Here is an 11825-nt window from a genome sequence, read left to right as displayed (position 1 = left end):
TGGCAATCACTCTTCAGCTCTCTAATCTTGTGAAACACCAATTCTTAGTGTCTGAAAGAGGAGAAAGAGCCAAGGAAAACGGAGTTCAAGAGGTAGGGTGAAGAACCATGGGGGTGTTGTGTCAGAAGCCAAGAAGGGTATCTCATGAGGATACTTATGAGGTTACAGGAAGTTGTAAGGAAGTAAGGGAAGCTAAGGCCTCAAAAGTAGCCACTAGGTTTTTTTGACATGGGGTCACTGGTGACAAGAAAGTCTTGGTTTGGTGGAATGATCAGGTAGCACTATCTCAAATCTTTTCCCTGACACAGACCCGCCGACTCTTCCAGAGTCCTTTTGTCCTTATCCCTGCCTCAAGTTGCTGTTGTTTGTCCTTCTAGATTCCTTTAATCTTGTTTCCTTCTTGTTGTTCTGTGAATTATTGTTATCTGAGACATAGTCTCTGTAGTCCAGGTTAGCTTGAAATTCACCATGTACCACAGGTTGGCCCTGAAGCCATGGCAATCCCGCTTCAACCTCTGATTGTATAAGGATCATGGGCACATGGCATGCCCAGCTTTATGCCATGCTTCATAGAACCCCTGGCTTCCTGCATGTTAGGCAAACGGTCTGCTTATTAAGCTATATCCCCAGCTCCAGACTTCTCTTTCTGTCACACCATCTTGTCCCTCTCCAAGACCTTGCTTTATCTAGATGACTTCCATCCTCTTCCTCAAACACTGCTCTCTCACCTCTTCCGCCCCCTTCTCCTCGTTCCCTTTCAGACCTTCCTTCCGCCCCAGCTTCGTTCTCATACTCACTCTTCTCCTTAGCCAGCGCCTGCTCTCCCCAGACTGCTGCTCTCTCCCTTTCCTCTGTATTCTTCTCCATCCTCTCCCGAGATAGGCTGGCTGGATCTCAGCTGGGGGTCTCAGCAGAATCATCACTAAGATCCCTCGCAACCTCAAAACCCAGGGCTTATACACTTTGGCAGGGGGCCACCAGGATCTGTCAGTGCCGACCTGTGTGAAGCATTGTTAGAACCTAGTCCTTGAATGCTTGCCAACACAGTAACCACATCCTTCAAACACAGTGCCCTCATCCGCCCTGGCTCCTGCCCGTAAGATTTCTGCCTTTTTCTACCCTCAGTTGCCCAGTATCAGTGAGAGCTGATAAACTGCCCCAGTACCACGAAGTCAAACATCTTGCCTCCAGCCAGCATTTTTGAAGTGTCAAAACACTTTCAGATTCATTAGTCTGGGCTTGAAAAGTCAGCTGTGGGGAGCCTGGAAAAAAAAATATGGAAAGATTTGCTCAGGGTCACAGAGCTAGTTAGAGGATTAGCATGTTGTCCTTATTGCCCCTGTGGCCTTGCCTGCCTTCATACTGAGTCCCCAGGCCTGGTGCAGGCCTCACTGACCTTAACCTTGTCCCAGCCTGCCAAGGGGGACAATCCTGAAGAGCCTCTTGGGCAGGCATATTTGGCGGGGTGGGTTGGGAGGGGGGTCAGTGACCCATTCATATCTGCAAGGCAGGGATGGGCCATCTTAGGAAAGGCGATGAATTCTGCTTTGCTTCATTGAATTCTCCCTAGGCAACAAATCTGTTTGTTTTGATATTACTTTAAAAAAAAAAACCAAACACCTAAAGTACACTGATTCAGAGTCCAAGTCCAGAGTGGGCCAGGTTTAGTACTCGGGTGTGCTTCTGCTCGGCATTAGCTCAGTGAGAGCATGCGTGAGAAAAGTCTCAGCACAGTGGTCTGCAGAGTGGTCCCTGACCTGAAGACCATTTCTATATGGGATTCTCTAGGAATCACAGTGTGTCCGCCCAAAAGTTTACTCAACTAGACACCTAGATACCTTGAGTTGCAACTTTCACCTCACTAGTCAAGTAAGTCTAGGCCTGGGAATTTGTTGCAATTATATGGAAGGGTGAGATTTCTTCTTTTTACTAGCAAAAAGAAAAAAAATGGTATATGACAAAATGTCTGTTTATGGTTAAAGAAATCATTTTACATGATGGACTGCATTGCAGGCATTGGAGATTTTCAAAAGCTCTGATTTTTAATTGGTATGGGAACAGCTCCATGGTGCAGTCTTTAGAAATGATGAAGTGCACAGTGAATTTGAGGCTAGCCTGGGCTACATAGATAACCTGTCATGATTTTAAAAAAGAGAGGGGGGGATGATTGTGTTCCACTTGATGGGAACCCTAATCATTGCACTATGCAGAACTTTTAAGGGTGCTCAAAGGGCATAGTATTTAGTACTTCTGTGTTTGGTGGTAGGGCGTAAGAGGCCTATTATTATGGTAGCCTTGTCAGGCTGACTGTGCAGGACCTGCTCTGAGCCCACAGGGACTGCATCTGTAATCTCTCTTGGTAAGAGAAAAGATATTCTTTTTCTGGGAGGGACAAAGAAAAGAAAGGAGGAAGGAGAGAAGACAAGAGAGAGGGAGACTACCCTTATATAGTCAGCTTTCTTTCTTTCTTCCTTTCTTTCTTTCTTTGAGTTCAGGTCTCATATAGCTCAAATGCTCTCAAACCTCCTGCCTCCACCTCCCATATGCCGGGGTTACAGTTACAGGCCGGGGCTCCATGCCCAGTTTTTTTTTTTTTTTTTTTGTTTCGAGACAGGGTTTCTCCACAGCTTTTTTTGGTTCCTGTCCTGGAACTAGCTCTTGTACACCAGGCTGGCCTCGAACTCACAGAGATCTGCCTGCCTCTGCCTCCCGAGTGCTGGGATTAAAGGCGTGCGCCACCACCGCCCTGCTCCATGCCCAGTTTTATGGGTACTGAGAATCAAACCAAGCTCTCTATCAGCTGACCTACATTCCCTAGCCCAGAGAGCATATGTTTAAAAAGAGATGCTTATGTCTCTCCCTTTGACTATCAAACTGTTGAAAAAATCACAGAAAGAATTAAAATTCCCCAGGAATCCCATGCTGGGAGAAGGGCAAGACTGGAGTCTGGGGGGGGGGGGGGGGGATGGGCAAGTGTGGAGCCTGGTGGGGGATGGGCAAGGGTGGAGCCTGGTGGGAAAGAAGCCTTGTCCAGGCAAAGGAGGAACTTGCTTCCCAGGAAGAAACTGCACATGAGGTATGAGACCACCTTGCAGGCCAGAGGGGAGCTAGAGATACAGACAATCAACGATGGGCAGAACTGCCCCATGGCCAGGATTGCTCAATCACTGCACACCTTCCTTCTACAGAAACCTAACCCTCAGGTCAACACCCTGAAGATGAACTTGCAGGATCCCTGAGCCCCTTTATTTATTCTTCCTCCCAAAGTCTCCATATTGCATGAATCTCCTTTTTCTGCTTTTTGCTATTACTTGGGTCTTTGACGTAGTACAGGCAATGGTGAAGCCTAGTTTGCTGGGTCTGCGAGAGCCCAGGTTTTCACCCTAAAAATTCTGATAACAAATCTCTGATATGCATGTTTTCCCTTGGGAAGTTGGCCTTGGAGGCAGAGTAGGGCTGGGAGCCTTACCAAAGAGCCACCGTGAGTTAAAGAGTCCCTGGAGGCCTGGCAGCACAGAACTGTCATGCCAGGCCACTTGGGCCCTAGTCCGCCCAGGCCTGTTTATGAGGGTTACTTCCTGCTGAGCCTTGGGGCTGCAAGCCAGGGACACCTAATGGGCGTAATAGAACACCCTTCCCCCCCCCCCAAAGCAGGAATGTTCTGAATTCCTCCTTGACCCCAATCCCCCTCCCCAAAGGTTTCCCCTGGGCTCACAGAGGTCCACCACACAAAAGCGCAGCTGGAGTTTTTGACAGGGTAAACATAAAACCCACCAAACATTTTTGAAAGAGTACCTCAATTTTTTCCAGCCTCCAGGGGTTTAATTCTCATCTGTAAGAAGGCTTAGACTTACAGGTGGATTTTTGCAAAGCTGTGGCTAACAATTAGAAATCCCTTACCACACAGTCTGTGGCCCCTTGGAACCAGTTTACCTTCCTCAGGACCCAGGCCTCAGTCCCCGGGGCCATCTCTTCAGCGGGACCTCTTCAAAAGAACAGCTTCTCTGTAAGTATCCTGACGTGGGTGCTGTCCTTCAGGGTCACTTAGGTGGATAGTTTCAAACCTAGTTGCACTTACTGGAGCCCATGATGGAGTCAGGTGGGCTACCTTGGGATGCGGAGAGAAGGATATGGAAGTGGGCACATGGGTTGGCGCTATGTGCTGTCTTCAAGTTGTAACACACTTTGCCATCTTTTAAGGTGAAGGGCCAGAAGATCCTTTCTTCAGATCAGCTCATATGAAATGAAGGAACCCGGGAGAATACAGGAGGAAGGGGGCTGGAGCTTTCCCTTTGCCGGACCACAGGGGGTTTAGCAGGATGGGAAGCAACAATGCCCTCCTGGGCATAAGAACCTGAGGGGCAACACAAGGTGGGTTCCCCTGTGACTCTCCTTTCAAGCCCCTCAATCTCTTTCCATGAATGCTCCCATCTCAGACACTGTTCTTTTCATGTGTTTTAAAAACAGAGTTGGAGCTAAAACACTCACAGCACCTATAGGTAGGGAGACAGTGGTGGCTTTTTGTCTCACAAATCCTTCCTTTCTGCTTTGAATTATGCGTGCTTTTACTTTGGTGATCTGAACAAAAATAAACTTCTTTTTAAAGAAAATTATAAAATCCCTTACTCTAGCTGTAATTCCCATAGCTGTCATCTATCGGCTCATGCAGAAAGGTTGAGCCCTTGGGATGTGGGAGTAGGGTACAGGGGAGAGAGAAATGGTCTCAGATTCCTCTGAGGAGCTGTGAAATCTAAGGGATGGAGACATGAGGATGACTGGCAAACAGGCTTTGATGGCTTCCATTCTTAACAGAGGCTGCATTAATGTCCTTCCTTGAGCCAGAGACTCTCATGCTCCTGCCACACCCATGTTTCTGAGCGTATCTTCCATAGAGACACACCAGGCACCATAGATGGGGAGACTATCAAGGCAACTGCCCTGGCGAGAAGGAGTTAAGTCAGGCGTGACCCTTTTAATCCTCTCCTGCAGTTCCAATCCTTCCCCTAAGGAAAATTAGGTAAAGGGCCAGAGGGAATTTTCTTGGTCAGCTTTTGGCCATGGAGGATGCTGGCTTCACTCCCAGGAGCCGAATTCAGCTAGCAAGGCCTAGAGTCTCTGAATCCTCAAGGTAGGTGGTACCTGACTTTCAGAAGGACTCCTGAAAGAAAGGTTTCTTTTAAAGCCTTCTGCTTCAAATAGCAGCTTCCTAGTTATCTGTGTATGTAAAAATGGCCTCCTCTCTTCACTACCTAATTCTACTGATGAACAAAGTCAGGCATAAGAAACTCGGGGGGTTCCTCAGCAGGTTGTAGGTACCACTGAGACAAGCAACTAGAATTCTAGACACCCGGGGAAGGATCCTTCATCTTCATGGTGTCTGTCCTCAGTTCTCCTGCTCACCATAGATGAGTCCAGCCGGGCTCACCACACCACCCAATCATGGGCTAGTTTGTCAACTTTGTCTTCCTGACCGGAAGGAAGAATTAACTTCCAGGGAGCCACTTTTCCTCCCACTCGCTACGCATGATGACAAGTCCCTCTCTGAAGATCCAGTCTTCCGGTAGGGCATGTTCTTGGCTGCACTCCAGATGCTTCCTCTCACGAAAACTAAGTCAGGCCTGGCTCTCAGGAGAGCTTCTCCTCTTGTGTTTTATTTTGAAGGTATATCTAGCAAGACTTCATACGATTACATGTCAAGAAAACACAAGGAAGTCAGTTGTGGTGGCTCATTCTTATAATCCCAGAATTCAGAGGCTAAAGAGGAAGGGTTGTTACAAGTTCAAAGTCAGTCTGGGCTATATAGCAAGATACTATCTCAGAAAGAAGAAAACAAAAACAAAGAAAACAGAAAAATTGAAAAATCAAGGCTTGCTGCCTTGGGTTTCTGGATGGTGGATTATACTACTGAGACAGGGAAGTGAAGAACAGTTTGAGGATGGAAAAAAGTGGGCAGAGACTTCAGCTTTGTGTGTGTTGAGTTTGGGGTGCCATTAATATATTAATACATTCGTGGGTGGCCATTCCAAATGCAGCTGTCTAGACAAAGCTTGAATTCAAAAGCGAGATCTATGGGAGAGGTATGAATTTAACATCCATTGTCAAGCTAAGGCAAGAGGATTTGCTGGGAGTCTGAAGTCAACCTGGGCTACGTAGTGAGTATCAAAGCCAGCTACAGCACCATTTGGAAGTCCTGTCTTTAAAAAGAGAGGAAGAAGAATGGCGGCACTGGAAGCACTATAGGAAACAAGGGAGACGTCAGAAGGCGAGAGGCAAGGGAAGATGGCAGATAGACGAATGTTAGACGTTAGAATCAGGAAATGATTAACTTTGTTGAGAGCACTCTCGGTGGAGAGCAAACGGCAGAAGCAAGGCGACAGCAGAAAAGTGTGTGCAAAGGTCAAGTGGTGGCAGCGATATTCAAGGGGTTAAGAAGGCCGGCTGAAAAGAGAAAGGTCAAGACTGACAGTAATAGCTGCATAATAAAAGAGCAGTAGGGGGGAAGGGCACTTTAAAAAGTGTTGAAAATGTGAACTATTCACCAGGAAGATGCTTACGTCCGAGCCTTGCTGAGATGTGCCTCTGAGACCTGGATAGGCGCGGTTGTGACTAGAGGAGCAGAAGAAAACCTGTGCCAGGAAAGGACTAGCCCCTTGTCGTAGCTGTACATGGCAAAGTTTGCTACGTGGGCTTTGCACAGACACCGCCATCACAGCAGCACTGATGGACAGGGCTACCAAGGCTGTGTCTTCCACTGCGAAAGCATGTCACAAGTCTGGCATGCTTTTCCCCTTCAACTGAACAGGCAAGATAGTCAACAAATGAAGGGAGGGAGGGAGGAAGGGAGGGAGGGAGGAAAGGACAGAGGAGCGCTACTGTGTATTTCTCCATCTTGTCCTCCTCTAGGTATCTCTTCTTCGGATCCCCTTCATTTTCTGCGCGAGCAACATCTTGGTAATCCTTTCTCTGCAATGTTCATGGACTCATTATAGTCTCCTGGGGCCCTTGAAACCTGTTCACTGGTTTTATTCTTTCATTAAGAGGCTAGGCAAACTGGTGCAAACTTGTAATCCCAGCATTTAGGAGATAAAGGTAGGAGCCCAAGGGCAACCTGGATTACATAGCAAGTACCAGACCAGTAGGGTCACAGAGAAAGACCCTGTCTCTGTTTCCCCCCCACCCCCAAAGCATGTTTAAACAGTTATTTAGGGTTAAGGAACTGTGTAAGGCGTATGAAATACAGACATAAATAAGAGACCATTGCTACCATCAAGTACCTCCCATACAAGCAGAGAAAAATGAGTTTAAACAGGAAATTACAATATAACACAAGTATGTCATGACCTTAGTTTTCTTGCCTATTATGCAGTCGAGAGTATGCGTGTATCTATCATGAAATGGTTAATAATTAATCAACATATAAAGTGCTTATAATAGTCTCATGAGAAACACTGTATTTCCTGGCACAATGGTGCATGCCTGTATTCCTATCACTTGGATGGCTGAGGTAAGAAGACCACACGTTTGAGGCAAGTTTGGGCTACACAGTGGGTTCCAGGCAGGTCTGGCCTAGATAGTGAAATGCTGTCTCAAAACAAAACAAAAACTAACGAAAAGGAAGCAATAAGTAGTATGTGTGTTGTTGTAATTACTGCCGTTATGGTGATGATGGAAGTACATGAATATAAGGTACTAAAATAATATAGAAGAGTGTCCTGGAGAGATGCTTCAGTGGTGAATGGCATTGAATGTTCTTCCAGAGGACCCAGGTTCAAATCTCAGCACCTACACATTGGCTTATAACCATCTATAACCCTAGTTCCAGGGAATCCAATGCCCTCTTTTGGTACCCTGCACATATGGGCACACAGACATTTCACAGAGGCAAGACATTTACATACATAAAAAATCTTCAGAGAAAATATAGAAGAGGGGCACTGGACCATGTCTAGAATGAAAGCTATCCAAGCCAAGTCTTCAAGACATTCCTTACAGTACAGCCTGTGCTCAGACGTGGGAGCAAAACACCACAGGGCATGACGGAAGTGCTGAGAGCAGTTTAGCTCAGCCACAGTGTGGATTATGAGTGGGTGAATAGCAAGAGGAGAATCCTGGGGCTCATGGAGCGCAAACAAATTTGGATTATTTTCCTTTGGGCAACAGTGGGCCACTGGAATGTCTTAAGAGTAGTGACTTGTTGTGAAAGCATGAAGACTCGAGTTCAGACCCCCAAGAAAAATGTAAAAAAAATCTGGGTGTGGAGGTGTGTGCACTCAGAGTGGGAGAGGAGGAGAAAGATTGCAAGGCTTCACTTGCCAGCCAAAACAACAAGCTCCAGGTTCAGCAAGAAGAACATCTCAAAAAAAAAAAAGGCAGAAAGTGAAGATATAGCTCAGTGAGTAAAGGCACTTGCGGCCAAGTCTAACAGCTTACATTTGATACCGTAACTCACATGGTGGAAGAAGAGAACCAACTCCCCACAAGTTGTCCTGACCTCCACATGCATGCACATGTATGCATAGATGCATGATAAAATAAATTACCAAAACTCAAAACATGCTGGGTCGTGGTGGTGCACTCCTTTAATCCCAGCACTCGGGAAGCAGAGGTAGGTGAATCGCTGTGAGTTTGAGGCCAGCCTGGTCTACAAGAGCAAGTTCCAGGACAGACAAGGATACACAAAGAAACCCTGTCTCAAAAAAAAAACTGAAAAGAAAAAAATTCAAAACATAAGATGGAGAAAAATCAAGAAAATACCTGAAGTCAATGTCTAGTCTCCACGGGTCTATGCGTCAAGTGGCATCCCTCTTCCTACCCTGTGAATATTTATTTGTGTGTGTGTCCACACAACTACATGTCTGCACAGGTAGACACACACTCAGATGACTTCTTCAGATTAATGTGCTGAAAGATCACCATGGCAACCATATGGAGACTGAATTGGAAGAGAGGACTGGAAGTAAGAGCAACCACAAAACTACTGTTTCCCTAGGCAAGGAAGGTAGAATGCTGAAGTCCTGCACTAGAGAGCACTGGTGGGGATGAGAAGCAAGAGTCACACATTCCAAGTAGCTCAGAAGACAGAACTAGCAGAACTTCATAGTTGTGCAAGGATAAACGGGAGCAGGGTGTCAAGGTTCATTCCTAGGATACTGGTCTGGATGGGGAGGGTTACCATTTGGTGACAACTTGAAACCCAGGCAAGAACTGATCAGGAGGTACAGAGGGGGAGGCGCTGTGTTCTTTTGAAAATGTCAGATGAGGTTGTCATGAGATTTTCCATGCTCCCACTGAGCTAAATCCCAATCCTCCTGGAATTTTTTTATTAGGAGATCCCTTTGCCTGTGCTGACTATTAGGAGAGTTTCCACTGAAAATTCAGATTTGGATAGGGAACAGATTAGGTAACCGAGTAGATGTGCTTGCTTATTTCTAGAGTTTTAATTCGGGAAAGAATGGATCCCTGAGCAACGGGAGAGATTTTAAAACATTTGCTTGTTCTAGTTTATGCATATGAGTGCTTTGCCTGTATGTAGTCTATGTGTGTACCAGCACCTGCAGAGGCCAGAAGAGCGGATCGGACCTGGAGCTGGAGTTACAGACAGTTATGAGCCCCCACGTAGATGCTGGGAATTGAACCTAGGTCTTCTGGAAGAGCTACTAGTGCTCTTAACCACTGAGCTATCTCTCTAGCCCCACCCCCCAGATTTTTGGAGGAAGGTGGAGATGGAGTAGCAATGCTGCCTTGGAAGAAAGAGAGAAAGCTGCTAATGCTGCAAAGTCCCATCTATCACTGAATGCCCGCTTACTACCTCTTGCGAAGCCCACTAGCCTGGGAGCAGTTTCCTTTCCCTCCTCTTTTTCTGCTGTCTCTGACAAACCAGGGACTTGGAGGACTCCTAGGACCTGGAACAGCTTTTCTCTAGAGACCTCTCATGTCATTTGAGAGGCTGGCCATGGGATCATCTTTTCGGAGAGGAGACAGGAAATAGCCAGTGTCCTACACCTTTGGGGACCCTTATGCTACCTTGCCGGGAGGGATGGATCTGGACAAGGCTAGAAAGACCTGATCTCTTAGAGAATGGACAGGAAGCTTTGCTGCTCACCCTGATCTACCCTGGAAGCACATTATTGCCTTAGGCAAAATGATTCTGGGCTAAGCCAGTACTCTTTTTAGTCCCTTGGCTATTAGCAGCCGCTAGCAGGCTGGAGTCCAAAGCCACATTCTAAGACTTGTTCAGCAGGATCCAGTCTCCTGGAGTTTGGCCTCAGACTGCAGTTGAGGCGCCCCGTGGTGCAGTTGCTTGGCAATATGTTAAATAGCAGGCCTTGGAGACTAGCAGTGCCGTTAACACAGCACAAGTGCTCTTGCCATCACTACCTTCTCGGAAAGCAGTCACCTGTCTGGCCCCTGCCTTTGTCTGACTGCCAACGTAAAGCATGTGCCTACGCAGGAGGTGATGACATTTTGGCTCTACCTCCAAAGTTTTTTTTTTCTTTCTCATGTGTTATTTTTAAAGATAACAAAGGTCAAAAGGCATCCAGCGTTTTCTGGTTTCTCATAAGCTTCTGGTCAATATTTAATCTGGTTTATGGTGGTTTTTTTTTTTTTTTTTTTTTTTTAAGGTTTTCTAGATGCCTTCTTGAGCCTGCTTGTGGCCACCCACAGACACTTGTAAGACGGAAAGAAGTCAGTTTGCCAGAGACACTGTGAAATGAGGGATTAGAGTCCGGGACCCAAGAAACAAGAGCAGCAGCCAAAAGACGAGCGAACGGGCTCCGAAGAGACTTATATTGAGAGGTCTGCCATGGCCTCCCTTGGCGTCCAACTGGTGGGTTACATCCTAGGCCTTTTGGGTCTCTTAGGCACATCGATTGCCATGCTGCTTCCCAACTGGCGAACAAGTTCTTATGTTGGTGCCAGCATCGTGACAGCCGTTGGCTTTTCCAAGGGCCTCTGGATGGAGTGTGCTACTCACAGTACGGGCATCACCCAGTGTGATATCTACAGTACACTTCTAGGACTTCCTGCTGACATCCAGGCTGCCCAGGCCATGATGGTGACATCCAGTGCTATGTCCTCACTGGCCTGCATTATCTCTGTGGTGGGCATGAGATGCACAGTGTTCTGCCAGGAATCTCGAGCTAAGGACAGAGTGGCTGTTGTGGGTGGAGTTTTCTTCATCCTCGGCGGCATCCTGGGTTTTATCCCAGTTGCCTGGAATCTTCATGGCATCCTCCGGGACTTCTACTCACCCCTGGTTCCTGATAGCATGAAATTCGAGATTGGAGAGGCTCTTTACTTGGGCATTATTTCAGCCCTGTTCTCCCTGGTGGCTGGAGTCATCCTCTGCTTTTCCTGCTCTTCTCAGGGGAATCGTACCAACTACTACGATGGCTACCAGGCCCAGCCTCTTGCTACTAGGAGCTCTCCAAGGCCTAGCCAACAGCCCAAAGCCAAGAGTGAGTTCAACTCCTACAGCTTGACTGGGTATGTGTGAAGAACCAGGGGCTAGAGCTAGGGGTGGGTTGGGGTGGGGTCTGGGACTGCAAAAACAAATAGTGGACAATGTTCCGAGGGTCTCAGGCAAGGGATATTGCCACTGAATCATGTGTAAGGTGCTGCTGAGGATAGACCGACTTTGGCTATTGGATGGAGTGAAGGCAGAGACGGGGACTGGTGTGACAGCGTGGAGGTGGAATTGCCAAGGACACTCATCAAGCTAGCCTTTCTAGTTCCCTTACCTTGCTTCACCAAGGCACCTCTGTACCTTGAATGCTCAACCTAGAGCCACTTTTGGCTAAACCCAGAGATGCCTTCTGATCTTT

General features: G+C 47.1%; 1 protein-coding gene across 1 annotated transcript; it reads left to right on the top strand.

Annotated features, from left to right (window-relative positions):
* Positions 1–10683: 10683 nt before the first annotated feature.
* Cldn2 (claudin 2) lies at positions 10684–11510 on the top strand. Its single transcript, XM_057760328.1, has one exon. It carries the CDS (start codon positions 10805–10807, stop codon positions 11495–11497), a length of 693 nt encoding a protein of 230 aa, XP_057616311.1. The 5' UTR covers positions 10684–10804; the 3' UTR covers positions 11498–11510.
* The last annotated feature ends 315 nt before the right edge of the window (positions 11511–11825 follow it).

The sequence above is a fragment of the Chionomys nivalis genome, chromosome X (genome assembly GCF_950005125.1).
Source record: "Chionomys nivalis chromosome X, mChiNiv1.1, whole genome shotgun sequence".
Classification (NCBI taxonomy): domain Eukaryota; kingdom Metazoa; phylum Chordata; class Mammalia; order Rodentia; family Cricetidae; genus Chionomys; species Chionomys nivalis.
The sequence above is the reverse complement of the archived record's forward strand: the minus strand, read 5'-3'. Positions and strand labels throughout refer to the sequence as shown.